A 22,849-nucleotide genomic window follows, 5' to 3' on the forward strand; every position below is an offset into this window, starting at 1 on the left:
TGCCTGGGATTTTAGGACTAAACACAGATCTCTGGCAAAAGGAAGCTCTAAATCATATTTCTTTTTGGTGCCTAAGCACATCAATATTAAAGGTGACAAAGTCACTCCACCTGAGTGTCACATCAAAAAACTGGGGAAATCCTAAACTTTATTTAGGATAGGTAGGTATTATTTACTTCCTGTTATGCTGCATTTGAATAAAAGGGACAACAAGTCTGAAATGCAGACAACAGTTACATACACCACTGGACTAAAGCACCCATATGTTTCATTCAGGTGGTGATAATGACCCATTGACTTTTCATTTTATTAAAGGGGACACTTGCAAAAACTGGCAGCTGTAATTAAAATAAAATTTATCACAACTGTCCTCTTGCAGACTACACTATGCCCGCTCTTCCATCCTAATGAGAAAAAAGTATAGTCACAAGACAGTCTGGCACAGTGACTTCCACTGGCCAGGCATACCAGAGTCCAAAGTATTCTCGAAATCCTGGCTCTAGAGAGAAAGTAAAAGCCAAAAGAGTGCAAAGCTGGGCCGCAGAAGTCTGTTTGCCTAGTATGACAATCGCAGCCTCACTCACTATACAAATCCCAAAGCCAGGGCTTTCAAGGTACAGGCTCTGTGTTAGAAGTCCTGTGCACACTCACCGAACACAGCACTGGATAATGGACTGTCAAAGCTCCACCCTCTGGAAGCCCAAAGCTTTTTCTTTCCTCTGCTTGTAAATGTATATAACTGCCTTCTTTTAAAAAGTAGGGGGGAAATGCTGTTTTTGTTTCCAAATGTGGTGAACTCATTTTGATGAACGGCAAATCTGAACATTCCACACTCTCCGACAGTGTGTCAAATAATTTGCATCCAGTACTTTTTCCAACAGCTCTTTTATAATTGCAATAAAGCCTCTTTTCTTTTTTTTTTTTGGCAGAGCAGTTGCCAGAACTATTATTTGTTTGTTTTTTTTTGCAAACTGCAGTTGGACAGGCATCTTAACTGCTTTTATCTGAGACAACAGTGGTCACACCTCTCTCAGTCACAAATTCTGCCAAGTGCCTCTCCACTAGAAATACTGTAAGATATGCTCTCACAAGACAATTTCACTATTCTATGGTCAGAATGTGGCAACAGTGGGGCTTCTCACTTAATTATTTATTTTAGCAACTTCCCTGGTCAAAAATTATGAAGACAAAATTGAAATGCTGATATGAATGTGCTCATTGGGATGAGTTGGTCACCCTCTAGAGAAGGCAACCTTCTTGGGATGATGATGATGGTGATTTTTTTTTTTTTTTGAGACGGAGTTTCGCTGCTGTTTCCCAGACTGGAGTGCAATGACACAATCTCGGCTCACTGCAACCTCCGCCTCCTGGGTTCAGGCAATTCTGCCTCAGCCTACTGAGTAGCTGGGATTACAGGCACGCGCCACCATGCCCAGCTAATTTTTTGTATTTTTAGTAGAGACGGGTTTTCACCTTGTTGACCAGGATAGTCTCAATATCTTGACGTCGTGATCCACCTGCCTCGGTCTCCCAAAGTGCTGGAATTATAGGCGTGAGCCACCGCGCCCGGCCGGGATGACTATTTATTCTCTTTGGCTCTCAAAGTATTCTAGGTCAAGGCCATTGCTGATTGGGATTGGATCATAGAACATGGGCTGAGACCCAACAGCCACAGTAGTGAAAAGCACCAAAGGTAGGCACTTATATGGATCCCTTGGTTCTCAGACAAGAAAGATGGAAGTGATGAAAACCAGCCTTGTTCCTTAAAAAAATGATCAAATGGGCTGCAGAGACATCCCAGTGCCTAATCTGCAAGAGTTTTTTTTGGTTTTTTTTTTTTTTTGAGACGGAGTTTCACTCTTGTTACCCAGGCTGGAGTGCAATGGCGTGATCTCAGCTCACCGCAACCTCCACCTCCTGGGTTCAGGCAATTCTCCTGCCTCAGCCTCCTGAGTAGCTGGGATTACAGGAACGTGCCACCATGCCCAGCTAATTTTTTGTATTTTTTGAACACACTCTTTGTTAAGCAAGTGATCAGAACAACCCTCCCAAGATTAGAGAAATTTTCACTAATTGCTTATGCCTAACAAAGTGGTTCCTTTTTTTTTCTGGTAGTTGATGTCCACTTAGAAGCAGGTATGTTACAAAAATGGACTTAATTATGTAAATGGTCCTTGCACAGTATGTGTTTTCCTATCAAGCTGGCACCTCTGCCAAAAACTGAAGTTGCCTAAGTAATTGTGCAGAAGTCCATAAGCACCGTGGCTCCTGGAACATTAACCACTCTGAGATCCTCAGGAGAAAGGCAGTCTATAAATACGAAGCTTTACGGTTACCCTTAGTTACTTCACTTTTCAGAGCATAATGCAATCTGTCCCAAGTCCCATGTTTTATTTCTGTAGTGGATTCTGCTGTCCTATTTTATATATTGTATATCATGCATTATGTTGCTCTAGTAATTTTTTTTGAAGATATTGTTCCACTATTATTTTTACTTGTCTTGAAAAATGGAAATAGGCGGTAATGGAGAGGAAGGCCTGCTGGCAGAATCTTTATTTAATTTGCACAGTAGAAAGTTGTCTTATGTGTCTGTCTACTGATCAGGGATCCAAACTCGTAGAAGAGAGGGAAACAATCCACTTCTCAAATCATGAATTTATATCAATTTATTCCCCTTGCCTCATTATGGACGGAAAGTGTTCTTGGAAAATGGCAGGACAGTTTTGGGCTACTGAAGAAAATGCCAAAAACAAATGTTCAGAGACAAAACCTGAACAGTTCTGTAATGACAAAGCATACTAATTGAAATTAGTCACATTAAGAGAATTCAGAGGACGGAGGATCACTCTTTTTTTTGCCTTTCCGCCTCATGAATATAAAATGTGCTTGTAATCTTAATACTATTCCAGATAGAGCAGCCTTTAAATTCACACTTCACAAGACTCCAGGGAAAATAAGTTACTAATGAATGGTATTTACAGTGGCAGCATCGAAGCATGCTTTCATTTATTCCTCTAAAGTTACTTGTGTAAACTACAAGTAATTAAAAGAAACGCAGAAAGTACTTTCTCCTATTAAATCAGGTTCAGGCTAAAAATAAATAAATATAATTACTGAAATGCTAAGGCCAGTGAATCTGCCTCTAAACTGAAACTGGGTAAATGGCCTATCATCAGTTCCCAGGAGCCTTAAGACTACTGGGCCTGTAGGGTAGAATCGTGCTCAATAAATATCTGTTTAATGCAGAGCAAACCCAGGCTCCTGGCAGTATCTCTTCCTTCCTCATCCTGTTCCCACCATGCTGAAGGTCTCAACTGTTTTTTTCATTATTGTCCCTTTTTAGACTTTTGTGTGTGTCTATTTGTGTCGTTACCCCAAGAAATGTGAGTATTTGCTCATATATTATAGTCCTCTGGAAGGACACAAGACACTGTAGTATCTCAGAGCCAATCTGGGGGTGATAGAGCCCCCACTGAGAATGTATGCTGCAGAGGAATGCAATGGTATTAGATGACAAATGTCACATTTATCTATAAAATGTGTTATTTAAAAGTTACCAAGATTCTCTTGGCCTGTCTTCTAGAACAGTCCGGGTAGGGGGGAAAACAAACAGGACCACAGGCCAAAAGAATGCTGCTTACTGATGAACTCTCGAGGGGAACTTGAGTACTGTACCCAGGTACTTGAATGAAATGATACAGGAGTAGCCTTCATTTAAGAACGGAGATGTACAATAGGGAAAAAGTTTGCTAGAAGCTGGGCTGCCTCACCTGCTCAAAACCCACATCTTCACTCCTGGTACCATTGGTGATGTAACAAGTTCTTGGTTTGTCAGTAGGAAATAAACACTCCGTATGATTATTGTGTAATCTTGAGCAATGAGCAGGAAAACTAAAGAGTTTTCCTAAACACCTCTATTGTTTAAACAGACACAGTTTACTTTTATAAAGTGAACCAGACCCAGATCCTCCCCACACCAGACAGAAGCGAAGATGCTCAAGTCGACTTTAAAAGAAGAAGACATACAAAGCCCTGCTTTCTCTTTAAACCTGTGAACAATAGAAGGTCATGTGACGAAGTGGCCTATCATCCGGCACATTAATAGCTGTGCTAGAGTAATTACACTTGTGGTATTTTTGCCTCAAGTGAAATTCTGAAATAAGAGGATGGAAATTATGATACTGCTGATAAATATTAATAAGTGAACTTTTAATTTTTTTGCCACAATATTCAAAATGCTAAGCATCCCGCTAATGCTGAAGCAGCCCGATGTGTTTGCCTCCAGGGAGTACGATGCTTTGTGCACTTAAGAAAAAAGTTTAACGGAATTAAAATTTAATATCTAATTAGAGCAAGGCTAATATATTTTGAAATGAGTGGGGGAGACCTGTGCCTCTGCTGCATATTCGGGATGGCCATTAATCTTACCTGTAAAGCTGCATTGAGAGGTGTGCAGTAGGCGTGGCTGCTCTGCATGTTTTTAATAAGGGAAGGGTTACTGTATAAGAAAAAGATAAAAACTCAAAGTTAAACACAGTTGACTCCGGAGTTCCTAGCTAAGTTTTAAGCTTGCTGGTTGTCCTTCCAAATCAGCAATTTCCCCCACTAACAAAACCCAAGGAACGTCAGGCTTTCTCCCTGTCACTGCTCTGCAGGGCTGGTTTGTGTGCACCCTCTGGGGTTAGACTTTGCTACTGAAGGAAACTAGGTGTAAAATTCCGGCTTGGGTAATAACAGGCTCGGGTCCTCCCTCCAGAGCCCTCCCTGCAGGTTTTTAGGAGTTACCATGACTCCAGACTCCAACAGGAAGGCAGCAAGCAGTCTAGGGGGTTGTGCTGGGGAAGGCAGTGAGCTAGCTCACAGCAGGGGCTGCTGGGTGTGAGCAGAGAGAATCTTGGCTCGTAAGCATCTTCGAGATTTGAACTCTACAGTGACTGACTGCTAGAGGGATGGCAGGAAGGCTTTTAGGGAACATCTACAAGGCGCTTTTATTGCCAACGGGATATGCAGAGTAGGGTATCCCAGGGGAGGGGCGTTTCTAAATAAGGGGATGTCTTAGCCAAATCTGGGAGGGTCTGAGAATATTTGCTGCTGTCTCCGTTCCTGGACCAAATGAAGCCAACATACTGTTTTTGGAAAATCTCTAGCCTCATAAGGATAAAAATACTAAAAAAAAAAATACACTGGGCATACTGAGGGTAAAGAGTGCCTTCCAGTAAGCAATTACCTACATTTATCAGAGGCCTTTAAAGGAAGTATACTTGATATTACCTATTTCCTTCCTATGCTTGGAACATTTTAATCATTCACCTCATTACATTTACATTATTCTAGTGAGTGAACAAGTAAGAAGAAATCTGTCTACCCCAGTAGTACACACGCATTTTAACTCTAACCAAAAATTCCCTTTTTACTTGGGATTATGGGTTAAGCAAAAGAATTTAGTTCTAGGGTCCCCGTAAGCTGCTGAATCAAAATACAACCAATATTTGCATTAAAGACGTCAAAAAAGCATTATTCAAGGCACTGGTGTTCCAAAGAGAAACGAGAGCAATACATGTACAAATCACACAATTTAGTTTCGTTGCAGAAAGCTGTGGCACTGCTATTGGTGAAATGCAAAACTACATGGGATGAGTCAACCATGCAAAGCCAAAGCAACAGCAGAAAAAAAAAACAAAAGCAAGTAAAGGCTCTTACTGTGCGACAAGCTCGTCAAAGTTTTCATCAGGGCAGTATTTGCGAGGACGGCCTCGTTGAATATGGCGGCCACGTTTAAACTCTTCATCATCAACTGTCCAAAAGGACCCAAACTCATCCTCTACTCTGATAAAGCACTTATGCAGTGAGAGGTTGGTGCGAATGGCACCCTGGGATAGGAGCAGCAGCAAAGGAGATGGAGTGGCAACAAAAGGAGACGGGGTTGGGGGCAGAACAGACATCCAATACAGGGAACAGGAAAAAGAAAATAAAATGCAATAAGCATAAGCAAATGGTTTGTGAGGGTTAATATGCATTGCCACCTAAAAGCTACTAGCATGTGATGCAACAAAGACCAGCAAGCAGGGCAGGGGGACTGGTGGGTATACAAAACAGGAGGGATGAAATGCTTTTTTGCTTCCCTTAACTGAGACAACGTGAAACCAGTTCTTTGGTCTAACACCATCTAGCAGCCAAAGCCTCTACGTTATACTTGTTAGCACAATCCAAGCTAGGCTAAGAAGTTCAAACATGGTGGACGTACCCACTGATCTTTTGTGGCCTTCGTTTTTGGAATTCTACTTCATCCACTGTCCATACTGCCCCTTTAACGTTTTCTACTCGCACAAAACACTTGTGAAGACTAAGATTATGACGCACTGCATTCTGCAGCAAGTATAAAAGAGAGAACATTTACATTTTCTATAAGAAAAGACTCCAAAAACAGCAGTAAATTCAGCCTAACAGTCCACATTTGTAACACCACCCCCAAGAGCTGCAGCTACCACCCCCGTGGAGGACCTTCTCATGGTTACGGATGTCTTTTCCAAAAGCAAAAATAAACCCAAATTATAAATTAATTGCATGTTGGCATTTTCATCTAGTCTCTGGTAATAATGAACCAGAAGAAAGTTTTTAATATGCATACAAGCCCAAAACAGGTTCCAGTGTACAAATCTGAAAATGTTACTTTTAAACAAAACATGCAAAGCATCGAAGTGCTCCTTTTAAAGCCCACCTACCTCCCCTAAAAGGGGGTATTTTGTTCAAACCGTGAAAGAGGAACACTTGGTTAATATTGCTAAATACAGTTTTGTTCTTGATAGTTCCAGGCTTTTAAAACTTCCATAGGTCTTATGAAAAATTCTAAAGTAGATTTTACCACCGAGAGTATCACCTTGTGTAGTTGAAGGAATCGGGGGTAAACTGACCCTGCAAGAGATCAGCTTTGTCTAAGAGTTGGCTCTATGTATGGGCAGGTATTTTAATTGAGTAAATGCCAAAGAAACACATGAGTGGAACTCTCAATGGCAAAATGACTATATTCCTACAGTTGATGGTTTCTAGAGACCCATCTTGTATGGTTATTAGTCCTTTCTGGCCATTCCTAAGCTGAGACCCTTAACATCAATAATTTATGAAAAAGGAGGATCTTAACTCAAGGGTGAAGAGCTTTTAATATCTCATCTTTCCTTTGGGTTTGGAAGAATCCCTAACCCTTACTAGGTACAGTAACAAGCAAGGGATCGTTTCTTTAGTCCTGCCTGGTTCAACTTAGGGATCTGGACTCAGTGCTAGATAGGAAGATATTCTAAAGAGATGCATGTCATTTAAAACTGTCATCTTACTCAGAATGAGTAGATCACTCAATTGGGGCTTGAGAAGTTGACATAAACATCACACCTCACATACCATGTGAAGTCCTCACTCAATTCCAGCACAAGCATTTTGCACCCCTCCCCATTCTGCCACCTGGTGTATTTCCTTCCTGAATTAACCTTCATGGTGGTGAATCTTGCTACTCTGAGAGGTGCTTCAGTGTTGGCACAATTACAATTGGTGACTGTGAGGATTAAAGCTACATAATAATTTTTCTTTTCTGATATGGAATATTTAGAAGATAATGAGACAAGTTTTAATGCATGGTGTGAACTGCTTGAAAGGAAAATTCACACGATAAATTCCCAAAGAGTTTTAAAGTAATATCAGCATAACAAGAGGTAGGTTCAAGATACCCAGGTGACTATCAAAAGGACACTCATGATTAAAAAAAATTGGATGAGTTTGCTTAAAAATAAAAATCTCTAAATTGAAAACATTTGGCACGTCATATACTTGATAGGGCAATTTTCTTTGCATATAAAATGCAGGCTAGTCTTTAAGCAATTTTTTTTTAAAGAGACTGGGTCTTGCTTTACTGCCCAAGTGGAATGCAGTGGTTCAATTATGACTCACTGAAGCCTTGTATTCCTGGGCTTAAGAGATCCTCCTGCCTTAGCCTCCTGAGTAGCTGGGACTAGAGACATGTGTCATCACCTCCAGCTAATTTTTTAAATTTCTTGTAGAGATGGGATCTTGCTATGTTGCCTAGGCTGGTCTTGAACTCCTGGGCTCAACTTATCCTCCAGCCTTCCAAAGTGTCATATGCAGGAGCCACTGTGTCCGGCTACATTTCAAAAAGTATATTGCCCAAAGGCATATGACAGAAGGTCCACTGTTATTTACTGGAACAAAACTGAGGTGGTACAAATAAACAGACAAAGCCAATTTCCTTTACAAATCCGGGCATTATATCTAGGAGACATAACTTGGAAAGAAGTCAACATTGCTTCTAATCCTAATCACTGTCTGATGTTTTAAAGTAAGTATCAAAATGTATAAAACTGAAAGGGCTTAAAGCTACTTCTGATAAAATAATTTCTGCAGATCAGGTTGAGCAATATAACCATGTGAGTCAAGACACAAAGCCAAAACTTCAGTTCTGTTTCCCAAAACTGCACATCTAAGCAGAAAGCAACTAGAAATCAAGAGTTTTCAAAAAAAAAGATGTGTAAGCCCTTTTCAGTCATAACTTTAACTGAGCATTTCATCTTTTGTCTAAGATCATGGTAAAAATAAGGACACAGAGAAAATTATACGTATTTATGAGTCATTAAGTACTTCGTCTAAGGTTGTTTATATTAATGACACTTTTTCCTGCAGTTTTCAAAATGAAAAAGTTCAATCTGAAGACCTAAGCTTAAATATTATATTCACAACTGGTAATTATTTTTAAATTTCATCATTTCCATTTATAAAAGGCAATCTCAAGAAAATGTCTGCCTCATGCTTCAACTTCCTAAATTTTTAAAAGCATTCATGGCTAAAGATCCTTTTATATTTTATCTCCTAAGGCAGGCTGAGGCAAAGAGGGTAAGATTTTGAACATAGGTTCCCTTCAGTGCCCAAGTGTCTTAATGGAAATGAAAGGATAATTTGGGCCGTAATAGATATTCACAGCTCTGTAAAGTTGATGAATTAATTCTATGGTTATATTCGTTTTCTTTTAAAATGCTAATTTATCAGGAACTTAACAGAGGAAATAAATTTTTCTGTTTTTCGCTTTGGTTTTTCTCCAGTATAAAATTAAGAAATTAGCAAGGAAGGCATTTATTGCAAGTGAAGGAAGTTTTCCTTGCATCCTATCACACATCCCTATCATATTTAGCAATGTCACGGAAAAATATCCTCAAATGTTTGTATTACATGTCTCTAAATGTTTTGGATTTCAGGGATTAAAAGAATTCCAGATAGTTAAAAAAAAAAAGCAAAAATACAAATGACAGAGTATACCTGTCCTCTTATATAAGCAAAAATATTGGAAAATGGGAAAGCCCAAGAATGCCTGAGGGCTCAATCTAATAGAAGGGAATAAATACCAGTGAAATCTCTGAACCAGGAATGAGGTAAGCCATATAACCCCAAGCATTGCTAGGGTCATCTGATAAAGAGCTATGGAATTTGACATGTTTTTATAGCAGTGTTATAATGAACTTCTACAATCTACTTTTCTTCCTTAGTATATCTATGAGGGACAATCTTTGTTTTGTTGTTTTTTGAGAAAGGGTTTTGCTCTGTTGCCCAGGCTGGAGTGTAGTGGCATGAACAGGGCACACTGCAGTCTCAACCTCCTTGCCTCAAGCAATCCTCCCATCTCTGCCTCTGGAGTAGCTGTGATCACAGGTGCATGCCACGATGCCTGGCTAATGTTTTTTTTTTTTTTTTTTTTTAAGAGAGACAGGGTCTCACTATGTTGCCCAGGCTGGTCTCAAACTCTGGGGCTCAAGTGATCCTCTTGCCTCAACCTCCTAAAGTGCTGGGATTACAGGCATGAGCCACTGTGCCTGGCCAACAATCTCTTGACTTAAAAATAAAAAAAACAAACCCTTAATAATACATTGTGTTCTCCATTAATAGCTAGTACTTAGATGGCACAGCTTTCTCTACTAATTGGGTGAATGAGCTTGTCATCCAACCATTGAAGGCTGTGTCAAGTTTGGTCATTTCTCCAGGTTCTATCTCTGGAAATACATCTCTGCAAATACTGGCTGTGGCTGAAGACCTAACAGCGTGAAGTCTGTGGAAGTAATATGGCAACCTCAACTTTTGGGCATTGTGTCATCTCCCTTTCTCTACATATTCCAACCAGAGAGAGATCATTTTACTGGCTGGCCCCTCCACAGTGCTGATGCCCATGTAATGAGAGTCTGCCATCCAAGCATTTCAGCCACAGTGGCACTGCTTTCCCAATTATACCTGCAGACTGGACACTTTAGGAGTATCAAAACAATAAAAATGTAGCTTCCTTACAGCACAGTTGCATTTTATCAACAATAAACTGTTCTATGAATGTCAAGATCCAAGACTAAACAGGCCTGAGAAAGCTTACCTTCCACGTGGCTGCGTTGCGTCGGAAGTAAGCAAACATTCGTGTGAACCAGTTATAGATTTCATTTAGTGTTAGCTGCTTCTCTGGCGATTCCAGAATGGCCTGTGAAGCACAATGTAACAGAAGATAATTTATGACCAAATCAGCAGAGTCGTTGTTATACAGTTTCTCCAAATATACAATCACTGGGATTCAGAGCTAAATCCTGAGAAAGGTTTCACAAAATGATCTAAGATTAATGGTTGTATTTAACAGTTCAATAGCAAAATTCAAAATGGAATTATCTAATTGTTTTGAGTTTTTATTTCTGTTTCCGTACAGAAATATTAATTTATTAGTCATTCATAAAGCAGAATCAAAGAGAAATGCAAAACATTTCACTAGCTGATTAAAGCTCAGTAATTATTTAGAGCTCAGATTAATTCTAGGGATCAGAGATTACTGTAGCTTGTGATAATTGACTTGCCATCTTTAAACAGGCTCATTTTCACTGTTGTGTGAAATGAATTTCCTAATAATCACATCGTATTGTAATACTTAATCAAAAGCAATTATGTTATATATTGCAGTTTTTAAAAACCTTATAGAAAAGGTTTCAGCATGCTTGCATACTAAACGGCTTTAAATCTACTTCATCAATATATATCCATGTACACATACACCTTTTGATAGAATGTCATATACTGTGTTATTTACTTACCTGCCTAATTAAAGATGCATATGTAAATGGTGGTCTAACTTCTGCATTCTTATAAAATTCTTGGTTCTGCGCAATATCTGCTGAATAAGAATCATTGTCCTATTAATTATCACTTTTTAAAAACGGGCTGGTCTACAAGAACTGCAGATTACAACTCTACGTGAGGCAAAACGTGGAGTATCTACCTGAAGAAATGGGCACGTTGTATTTGTCTGAGTACCGCCTGCGGATGGGTCCCACCGTGTGCATGCTCGTGGTGGTGATGACAGAGGGGCCTTGGGTGACGGGAGTCAGCGGAGCAGTTGGGGTCGTTGGAGTATGAGGTAAGCTCTGTGGAGAAGCCTCTGATGCGGACTTGGAGAGAGTGACACTTGATACCAGATTCAGCTGTGAGGGAAAATACACGTCTTAGAAGACCTTCAGGAAAACAGAGCAACCCAGGAACCACACATCCAGCAGGAGTAATACAGACGATGCATGGACAGTGCTCTTTCTCTAAGTAGATACATCTACCATGAGCCGAAACACAAGTTGAGTCCTGCATAAACGCAATTCACTTAGGAGGTAGCATAAGATATCTCTGGCAGCAGTCTCTTTTCAAAAGGCTCAGAAAGGGGCTACCTACCTGAGTGAGCCTGAGAAGAGAGAGACTACTAATGGAGTAGAGGCCCAGGAGAGACTACTGAAGGCCATCATGCAGCTTCCTGGATGACAAACACTACTGCAAATATGTGTGGCCCATCACTCATATGAGTATGAGTGATGTTGCTGATCCCGCAAGCTGACATTTGTTTCCATCAGTTAGCAGAAAACAAGCCTTAAAAGCTTTATGGGTAATCTTTATTCAGTCTATCAAATAAAGGCTTGGTATCTGTTAATTTTTTTTTTCATGTGACATTCTTTTACAGAATACGGAGATCTGGAATTGTGAGGTTTTTGCTGAAATTTTTTCCTTCAAGTTCTGAATCTTCTATAAAATGGGAAATAATCTGCTTCAAGTTAGTAAATAAGTACTACTTATTTGAAGTAGGATAGAAGAAAATAGGTCAGGAACGGTGGCTCACACTCGTAATCCAGCACCTTGGGAGGCTGAGGCAGGAGGATCTCTTGAGCCCAGGAGTTTGAAACCAGCCTGGACAACATGGTAAAACCCAAAACACACACAAATTAGCCACATGTCATGGCTCACGCCTGTAGTCCCAGCTACCTGGGAAGCTGAGGTGGGAGAACAGCTTGAGCCCAAGAGGCAGAGGTTGCAGTGAGCTGACATCACACCACTGCACTCTAGCCTGGGTGATAGAGTGAGACTCTGCCTCAAAAAAGAAAGGAAAGAAAGAAAATAAATGACCACTGTTTCAATTTATCTTTCTTACCTTCACCCTGAAGTACTGTTCTAACAAATACTAAAAGGGATAACCCTTTTCCAAAACATGTTAGAAGAGAAATATTATTTTATATCTGGCAATGCTGAAGAATTTGGTTGTTTTCAGCGTATTACTGTTTATATGCTATCTCAGATACAAAGACCCATCCTAAAATCCAAGAAACGTCTTTGGCAAAGTAGGCTTACTTGGTAACATTTTCGAAAACCAGATTTCAAATCACTCACCACAGTAAGTCTATTTCATGAAGTCTAATTCACCATCGCTACAGTCAGTCTTAAGTACAAGGCAGTATTTGTGGAAGGTATTAAAAATGAGATTCCTCTGAGATCATAATCAAAGAACTTATTAAAAGAGAGTTCCAATATGTGGGGAAGACTCGACCTTTACTCATACTCTAGTTAAAAAAAAAAAGGCCATGAGAATCCTAATATGTTTGGGGGAGTTTCATAAAAAAAAGCAATGAATCTGAAGAAAAGAAAGATCAAATATGAAGAAATACCAATGGAAAAATGTAAACATGGCGCTGGAAATGGAATTTGTGAGCGTTGAGTTGTGCTTTCCTTTTTATTTTCAGCATAGACTTTTAAATTGGTGAGCAACAGACAATCCCCATGAAGAGCAAGTTATGGAGATGGCACTGCCCTTACAAATGCCCCAGCAAGCTGAGCAGATGCTGGGAGCTGCTTTTCCTCTATAGTGCTGGAAACGTGACTTTCTGACACACATTTGCAAACTAAGTGTGAACAGTTCAGAGTAGCAGCCGCAGGATGGGGCACAGCTGAGAAGCCAAGGGGGGAAGAGTTGGGGCTGACCTCTTCTTCACCTCGGGCCTTAATCACTGACCAAGTCCAGGAACAGTACGTATAAGCATCAGCCCAAGCAAAGGGTCAAGGAAATTAGTGCATGAAAGGCTAATGCTCATAAATATACAGCTTTTATAATTCAGACGTTGCTAAGCCTAGGAATCTCAGAGCACTTTGGAAAGTCACGGGTAACATTTATAAAAATCATGTTTGAAACCACCTGCCACTGTGTGGTCTCCTTTAATTCTCCGACCACCACTAATATCTGAGATGTTATTACTCATATTTTACAGATAAGCAAACTGAGGCTTGGCGAGATTAAATAATTGGCCCATATTCCCAACCCAGACCCAAAGTCAAACCACACACTTGTATGATTCTCGATCCTTTGTATAATCATCTTATGCATAGTTAATGGGAAAAATGAACACTAACCAGTTTCATTTTTCTGTATACTCATTTTTGGAAAAGATTTTGTGCAAAGCATTTTATCCTTGCTTATCCATGACATTCAACATGTGTAACTGAGCAAATATAAGGTAGTTAGTTCTATAATGGCAAAAAGAGGGAAAAAACACCTAATTGCTGCCCTTAAAGTGCTTACCATCAAACACCTATGTCAAAGGCAAAGATACACAGTAACCACAATGCAATTCTGAGGACTGACTATGCTTCTTGGCTTCACTTTTCAGTTTAAGACCATTTCCCTAAACACTGTGGCTTTCTTTTAAGATGCAATAAAAATTACAATGTCCTTCATCCATGTTCCCTTCCAGTTTTGGGAGGAAGATCACCAAGTTTACTGAGTTCTAGTTTCAATGTCAGAAATCAAAACTCATTCAGCAAGTGCAAGGTCATCTTTTTGGGTGCTCACAGCAAAGAAGAATAGACAAATCCCACAATAAAATGTCATCAAAGCAGAAAGGATGTGACTCTTGTAGCTTTCGCCAAGATCTCACCACTAGGACTCTACCAAAAAAAGGCAACAGTGAAAAATAAAATCCCTCCAAGTTAGCATAATCCACAAAGGAAGAGAGATAGGTAGAATTTTCTGGAGGCTTTTGAACATAGCAAGTGGAAATAAACACTGAGCCCGAAGAGAGCAGAGAGGGGGCTTACCAGGCTTGACAAATGACACCGTGATTCACACCCACTGCTGGGCTGTCTCTAATAAGCCACAGAGGAAGCAGCCAATCTCAGCTAATTACCAGATAAAAATGTATTGTAAGGACTCTAATTAGGAGACGCGGATGGAGGTGATCTAATGATTAAACGCTGCATTTGAGTGACCCCACCATCAATGTGCAGTGGTGCAAGATGTCACTGGAATATTTTGTAGAAACAGTAATTTTATTTCGAGGAGGGGAGGCAGTAATATTTGTAATGATGGCTATGAGGTAAACTAATTAAAAGACAGTTCCTAGAGGAAGAGGGTGGCTGAGAGCAGCTGTGGCCATTCCAAAACCAAGTGCCAAGTCTCAATAGAGGAGCTGCAGTCAAGTGGAAAATTTCTGCCTGACCTCTGCCCTTGCTATTAATTTGCAGGAAAACTAATGACACATATACATATTCCCACAAAATTGTTCTAATTGCTAATTTGCCAAAGGAGCCCAGATTCCAAATTAAACATGACTGTAGCCTATGAGGGAGGGAAGAAGAAAAAGCTGTACACTCCAAACACAGGGTGCTCTGCCACACAAAATCGTTTGAAGGCTGAACCAACAAGTTAATGAAATGTCAACCTTGTCAACTGATATAGAAGTTTCTTAACTTTTAAACTTCTGTTCGATGATCATGTGCTTGTCCTGAAGAGAAACCACTTTCAAAAGGGAAGGGTGAGAGAGAGAAAGAATGGAGGAGAAAGACTGAAAACAGGCTCTGTGTTCAAACCAAACCTGCTCTTTTAATTAAGGCCTCTTTGAAAAACGGTGCCCCCCCAAAAAAAAATTAATTACAGACCTAGAACAGAAGAGCAAATGGGGAACGGTGTGGGTTTTGGCTGTAATCTTGAAATACTCATCTTAATTGTAAACCATTAAATCTTAATATAATCATCAATTAGAAATGAAAGCATCTATGCTTTGTGTTTGATTGTAGTTAAGGTTTGAAAAGATAATTTTTTCTAGGGCATGGAGCAGGAAGGGAATGCTGGGAGGGTTTCTCTTCCTGATGGAAAGCCTATTTTTCTTATTGTGTTCATTTTCTATTTTAAAAAAGTTGCTATGTTTAGAAAAGTCAGGACTCTGATATTTTCTACATGGCAAGTTTCCATCATGTGATGATTTCAGCAAAGATAATCTCTTTGAAACTCTGGCCAAAAGTTAAATTCTTATGTCACTTAAAATTGCTGTCGGGTTTTATATTTTAAATTTATTTGTACTCTCAGGCATCAGTTTTTCTTTCAGCCATCGAAACTATTCAAACTTCGTCAGCTACCCACTATTCTGCTTAGTCCTTTAAAAGAAAACTAGTTTTTAACAGTCAGATCTCCCCTCCTGTTTAAAGATGATGAGTCACTCACATTAAAAAAATAAATAAACCGCTGATGTAAACCCCTGACAGAAACAGACTTGTAAGTATTCCCATAAGAACTCATTTTTATTTTTGTTTGTGCTCTTGCCTCACATGAAAACAGATTCTGAGAACAAAAGACAGACCTGAAACCCAAACACCAAGGGACACAACTGCGTAGTAGGGACTTTCAGGCTCACAGAACTTGTTTTTCTGTTCTTGGTTTTACTGGCCTGAGCCAGCTGAAGTCCTGCCTTAACTGCATGGCGGTGGCGTTTCTAGGCATGAATCACTGAGTTCAGACACGGCCTTTCTGAGACAGGAGGGATGGTACAAGGCCGAGCAGAGAGCAGGACAGTGGGTGGCAGCTGGAGGCCCTTGTTACAAGTCTTTGCTCTCCTCTACCATCTCAGCCTGGCCATGTTTTAGAGACGGTGCTCATGGAGGGCCGTAACTTAGAAAGTAGTGGTACTGGCAGGGATACTAAAAGGAAGAAGAAAAAAAAACTCTAGTTCTGGTGGGGGCGGGGGCACTTAATGAAAAACAGTATATAAATCAGCTTTTGTGTGTTGTGCCTGAGAATCCCTTTTTATGACTGCTTAATATTATTTCTCCAACTCTAAAGCAAGGACCCAGGCAGCCCAAATGATCCTTGAAGAGTTAAAAGACCCTTTTTTTCAGGGGGTACTTTGTTTTTAATAGGAGCTAAAAACGCTTTCAAAACAGTCCTAATTGCTATGGTTAGAGGAAAAGAAAATGTGTAAAAATGAAAATCTAATACTGTGTTTCATTCCAAATATCCAAGTTCCTGTAAGTGTTTTATAAGGTTTTCGGCAAGAAGGATATACCACCTACACTATAATTACGTGCCCACCAAATCTAAAAGAATGTGGTTTCTCCAGGAGCAGGAGTTGTTCTCTGATGTGTAGGAATACCCCGAAGCAAAGCGTACCTCTCATGTCCTCAGTATTACAAAATACGACTTACAGTGTTTTCCTGACATAATGACAGATAGTGAAGTCTTTTTAAGAAATCCGTAGCAATTTAATAGAGTCATCATACCACAGACATGTTTTTGTTTTGTCCTCTTAGTTTTTCACTCCCTCCCCCAAATGAAATAATCTTGGCAAATTCTCCATAGAGTTAGCATGGAGAAATTCACCTCCAAGAAATACACTTGGGTGTTTACTTTGAGAATGTTTACTGAATTTGGAACAAAAGAATATCAATTATTTTCATCAGGGCAGTTTACTATTGTCTTGTTTTTGCTTCTCTTTCCATGGGAAAGAATAGAATCTTTTAAAAAAATAACAAGAAATGTGGCCATTCTAAATACTCAAGAACTGCTTTTCTGCTCTATGTACCTGATTGCTAGAACTTAGGGCTGCTCTTGAAACTTACACATGTTATATACTTCCATGCAGGTTCCAGACTTAATAAAACTAAAAGTGTGAAAAGCCTGTCTTAACTGATGCTGGTGATTTCTTTTCTTCCTCCACACTGATTCTCGCCACTCAAGAGACCAATTCGTGCACCTACTCTTAACCTAAGGTCCACGAAGCTGACCTCTTAGCATTTCTTCCTACTCATCTTTAGGTTTCAGCCTACATGTCATTTCTCCCAGAAGTCTCCCCTGACTTTACCATTCTGGGTCAGCTGTTTTACTTACAGGTAGTGCAATTCACGAAAAGTGATAATGTGTGAGTGTGTGTGTAGTTACGTCCCAATTTCTTTTACCAGACTCCAAACACCTCCACGGCAGGGATGGGCCTCGCTCATGTGATGGACTACTTTTTGTTTTGTATGTCACATGCTCAAGAAATACTGGTTGTTGGAATAGTCTGACTGTAAATGCAGGAATTCCCTTTCCATAACTGACCTGCACTTTGAGTCTTTGGTTCTGTTCTGAAAGGAAGGTTTTACTTAGGTTTAAAGAGATGTGACAGCAAGCAGGAAGAAAGGCTGTCGAAGGAGTCTGAGGGAGGGGAAGCCTCCTGTGAGCTCCTGTCCCAGTTCACCCATAAGCTTTCTGCCTCAGATCCATGTCTAAAAACTTGGGCACCTTCCCAAGATGAGTGTATCCTGTAACTATCCAAATCTGATGAATCCCACAATAGGATCCAGAAAATGCGTCTATGAGCGGATGTAAAAACAACCTAAGAATGTTTTAGCAGTTTCTTTGATGCAATGAACTGAGGACTGGTTGAATGATTGGATACAGCAAATGACACTTAACACCCAAATGGCATTTAGTGAAAAGCAACATTTACAGCAAAGCATTCTATCACTTAGTGACTAAGAATTTTAAAATAAACATGAGGTTGCTTTTACACAGAAATGGAAAAAAGAAAAAGCTTCATGAACTTACTGGCAAGGTTGTAACATGAAAGTCCCTATCTATGGTTAGATTTGAATCCTGGTGACTGCTTGTTTCAAATGAAAGATTCTAGAAGGATACTCATTCAAACAAACTCCATGCATTCTATTATTTAGGGCAGAATAAATTAATTACAGACTGCAGGAATTTTGCATGTGACTATCAGTCACCAGATAGCTCTGGGCCCTTAAAGTTGAAAGCATCAAGGGTTTGCTGGATGTGTGTGCCCTTCTTTTTTTTTTCTTTTCTCTTTTTGGCAAAGAAGTGAAAATTTATGCAAAACATTACACATCTACTTTTTATAATTAATTTCCCAATGCCTCACCTATACATATTTTAATAATTCCTGATTTATAAGATGGTATCTGTAATAAAATTTTCTATTTTCCAATAAATGAAAAGAAGGCAGGTTTACTCTGACAACAGAGTGTCACACAATATCTGCTTGTCAGGCACCAATTTTTACTTCTTACATGTAAGTTAAAGGATCAGGAATTTATAATGCTGCCTGTGAAGGGAACCACTTTTCATACACAAATGTGATCTCTTTTTTCTCAAAGGGTAATACAACGGTACATTTACATAAACTAATCCAAACAATCTATGTATTTGACAATGGCAAACCTCACACAGACGGCCTATTGTTGGTTTACATCTTGGAGTTCTTTATGCTGGCTTGTAGCGCTGCTCCAGCTGTCAAAGGTTTGACTTGGACTCTAAATAAATGGTTATAGAAGTGCTGTGCAGCGATATTGGACTTCTTTGCAAAAGAAAACCTGCTGTGTATGAATTCAAAAGCTATTAATTTTTCAGTCAAAAATATTCGTGCCTATTTCTTTTAATAAAGAAATACTGTGCTGAGCTACTAAGAGATAATGTTGACTAGTGGTAGAGAATTTTCAATAGAGCAGTTAAAAATAAATTTAGTAGGAGGTCCCCTTCAAAGTTATAATTTTCTAGAATGTAAAACATTTTTTTTTAATACTAATCAAGGCAAACTTTCCATCCCTGTTCATTTCCCCCATAGCTGGCTTCTCCCTGTTTACTGGCTGCTTACTCTGGTCCATGTGGAGAATCCCAGTGGTCCTTTTGTGGCCCATGGGGGCTTACATACATGGTGCTCTCTGCCAACACTCAGCCCAGTCACTCGCTGAGCCCCCTATGGGGTTTTGCATTTCCTTCCCTTTAATTGTATCCTTCCTCCTCCCTAGGAGCCCAAGATCTACACCTACAGAGCTGGGTCCAACCATTATCCTATCACTGTTTTTGATCCGTGCAAGAAGACAGAGATAATCTCATTCTCCTCCTTGTTGCTGGGTGAAAACTCTCAAACCGTTCAATCTGGGAAAACTGTTTCACTAAAGCTATCTAAACACTTTCAGAAAGTTCCAGGGCTGTGAATGTCTCATGCAATCAGCTATGACTCTTTGAGATGACTTCAGCCAAGTGGTCTAAGAGGCTCACCAATTTGCTTAGCTGGGTTCATTATCTTCCCAATACCCTCCTTGAGCAGGACGGGTTGTTAGAAACAGCACAGTTGACTACTGATGCCACAGGGCTGAATGACCTGGTTCCTTTTTCCTTTCTTTTTGGTAGCCTACACAACCAGTCCTACAGCCATTTACTGTAAAATACATGGCAACTAAAGACTCCTTCCGAGTAAAAATGGATGCGCGAGGTGTTTAATGATTTTATGTCCTATATCTCAGTAATGTGTTCTGTTTCAGACATTAATTTTGCCTGCCAACTGCATCTTGGCAGGCTACCATATTTGCTGGGTTAATAGTCTGACTCCGTTTTATTTCTATCACCATAAATCATACATATATGGGTGTATGTTTGCTTTATTTATAGAAAAAAAATCAGTCAAAACAGATAAACCAATACTTTGCCATTATGCTGCATCATTGCATATTGATTAAAATTGCTGGTACTAACTATAGATTGTCAACGCTCAATTAATTTTCACACAGTGACTCCAAGCAAAATCAAATAAAGGCAGTGTACCTTTAAATTTTACAAATCTTAAAATCAAGGAGCAAAGCACTGTCTCCATTTTGAATAATCAGTTAAAGCTACTAGAAGAATTTTAGCAATGTAAGAGAAATATAACCATTAAAGAGATCCATTCATTAAAAAGGAAGGAGGTCCAAGACAAAATTTTAGGTTCAGACACCATCCTTCTGCTTCGATATTAACAGCCTGTGCTGGGATGACGCCCTTCAGGGTCCAGTAAAAGGGAACAAGGCAAGAAAGAGGAGATTCTTATAAATTGAATGTAATTTCAGTATACTATGTTTGTGCTCCTAACTTTCAAGGAATAATTTTCATTTCAAACTCCTTAGTAACTATTACAGCCTCTCCGTAACTTAGCCTCTGACTATTCCAACAGTAAGTTTCTTATGGCTTTCCTCTGTTACAGTTGGACTGGACTAGTCCCTTCTCTTTTTCTCACGCATCACTGTCTCTCAGCTTACCTGAGCTGAAATGCCTCTTTCCTTTGCTGTCATGGTTTGGCTGTCTTCTCTGCTTTCCTACCATTCAGAAAGACTTCCTTTTTCCAAGGAGCTCTCATAATGTATTTCAGTACCTTGCTTTAGCACCAGTCATTCTGCCCTTAAAGAAGAGCTGAATGCTTGAGTCTTACGGGCAAGGACCATGTCTGAATCATCCTGTATTCCCAAGTGCCTAGCATACTACCTTTGTCATAAAGGGTAACCAGAAACAGTCACATGAATCTAAGGCCTTCAAAACTCAAAGTTCTACCAAAGCAGGCTGCTCCTCCTTCCTATGTTTGGGGTGGGGAAGCAGAAAAGGAATGCTGTAAGTTTTGTTTTCTCCCCTTGGTGGGGATCATGACTTACGGGCTGAGGGGCGGCTTTGGGTTCTGTAGACTTCACATGCAGGTGGGTCATCATGGCTTGCAGGCGCTCTTTGTCTTTTGCAAGCTAGCAGGAAGAAAATGCTCTGTTATTTCTCTGAATAAAGATGCATGACTCTTTTAATACCATAAATGATACATATTACAAATTACACTATGGCACCACAGCACATGATAAAATCATTTTCATTGCTTAACTGTTTTCGAAATCTACATGACCACTGCCAAACTTGAAGTAACTGGAGGTGTTGGTGTGAGATTTCTCAACACAAGATACATCAGACATTCACTGGAAGTTCTAGACCTGCTGGCACCATGCAGTCCCTAGACCTGCTGGCACCATGCAGTCCCATGGAACACAGACAGCTAAAAGACAAATGTGAATCACACCTATTAACCAACCTTATTCATGAGAAAATCCAAAGGAAAATGAGCTAGAAAATCCAAAGGAAAATGAGCTAGCTAGGTAGCTAAAACCCATAAATTCATCTGTTGTGGTTATGGAAAAACTCCTAGACAGATGGATACATTTATGCAAAATTAACTTCATCTTTCTAAACAGGTAGCCATAGATTAAGACAGTGCTGGCAAGTGGTATTAGTAGGCCAGGAGCAGGCTACAAGGGATGACAGGTTCCCATTTTCAAACGAGTGGAGAATAAGGTGGTTCATTCATTTACTCAAGATTTGAGTACCTGCTATGTGCTAGTCTCATCTTAATAATTTAAGTCTCCTTATTCTAAAAAACAATCTTCTGAAGACACAAGTTTCTAACTGTATATACATAGTAGGCACTCAAATACTACTTAGTGGAAGGTACATCCTTTATGCTTCGCTTGGACTGCTTTAACTCGATATTTTCGATAGTTCAAGACAGTTGGGCATAGGGGACACATAATGATTACTCCTATAAAAGAAGTGGGAAATATGTCCCCTAAAGATAAAGGGATAGTTAAGAGAACAGCTGTGGCATTTAGGGAAAATGGAGAAGAGATTAATATGAGAGAAAGAAGGGGAGAGGGTGAGAATACAGTTTAATTTCAATACTTCTGTAGATCATCTGTCCAAAGTAATGCCGTAGAGTTGAGGAGGGACTCATTAGTTCTGCCACATAATTAACCTTAAATCCTTTAAAAACCAACCGTTTTTTTCAAGTCTGAAATTATTCCCAAATTAAAAAACACACACCTTATATATTTAAATACAGTTATTTTCTAAGGAAGAAGGGGGAAGGGGGCTGGGGGTTGTAGAAAGGCAGAGAAAAGGGAAAGAGTACAAAAGGGAGAAGGGAAAAAGCTTCCAGCTGATCCCTAATGGATGACTCAGTCTCAAGCCATATCACATTTGATTTTTTTTTCTTTTTATTCCCTTGTGGTTCAGGGAAGAATAAATTAAGAAAGGAAGAAAAAAGGCCTTACAGTGTTAGCATTTATCTTTCAACAAACAGGAAATGAAAATGATACCATATTAGGAGCCACTTGATGGTATTCCTTCTCTGTTCTTTAGTAAGTTATTGAACAGCCAAACTAAAAGATTCTCTGAATACATAGTGCTAAAGGAATTTAGTTTTCCAAAGTGGTTTAGAACAATTAAATTGTTGGGAATGATATTTTTCTGCCATTACTTTTTTTTTTAATGTAAGTATCCTAAGTTTTTTGAAGTCAAATACTCAGACTTTTTAAGAAATGTGTTTTAAAGTTATCATGGGGCAGAAGGAATTAAGAAATCAATTGTATTTTGCTTAAAAACAAGAAGTAATCTGCCATGCTGAACAATACAAATTAA

General features: G+C 39.5%; 1 protein-coding gene across 28 annotated transcripts in view; it reads right to left on the reverse strand.

The window, feature by feature from the left end:
- Nucleotides 1–22,849, reverse strand: part of FOXP1 (forkhead box P1) — a 635,694-nt gene that overhangs the window by 10,171 nt on the left and 602,674 nt on the right. For 15 of the 28 annotated variants that reach the window (XM_054245862.2, XM_078351479.1, XM_054245865.2 and 12 more), the window contains 6 exons: nucleotides 21,049–21,132; nucleotides 11,294–11,495; nucleotides 11,109–11,188; nucleotides 10,409–10,510; nucleotides 6,245–6,366; nucleotides 4,429–4,498 (listed from right to left, as the gene is read on the reverse strand). In XM_054245862.2, coding sequence (XP_054101837.1) covers nucleotides 4,429–4,498; nucleotides 6,245–6,366; nucleotides 10,409–10,510; nucleotides 11,109–11,188; nucleotides 11,294–11,495; nucleotides 21,049–21,132 — 660 coding nt within the window. The remainder of the gene's footprint in view (nucleotides 1–4,428; nucleotides 4,499–6,244; nucleotides 6,367–10,408; nucleotides 10,511–11,108; nucleotides 11,189–11,293; nucleotides 11,496–21,048; nucleotides 21,133–22,849) is intronic. The other 13 variants (XM_078351481.1, XM_054245863.2, XM_078351482.1 and 10 more) reach the window with 1 other exon arrangement.

Source organism: Callithrix jacchus, chromosome 15 (genome assembly GCF_049354715.1).
Source record: "Callithrix jacchus isolate 240 chromosome 15, calJac240_pri, whole genome shotgun sequence".
NCBI lineage: Eukaryota > Metazoa > Chordata > Mammalia > Primates > Cebidae > Callithrix > Callithrix jacchus.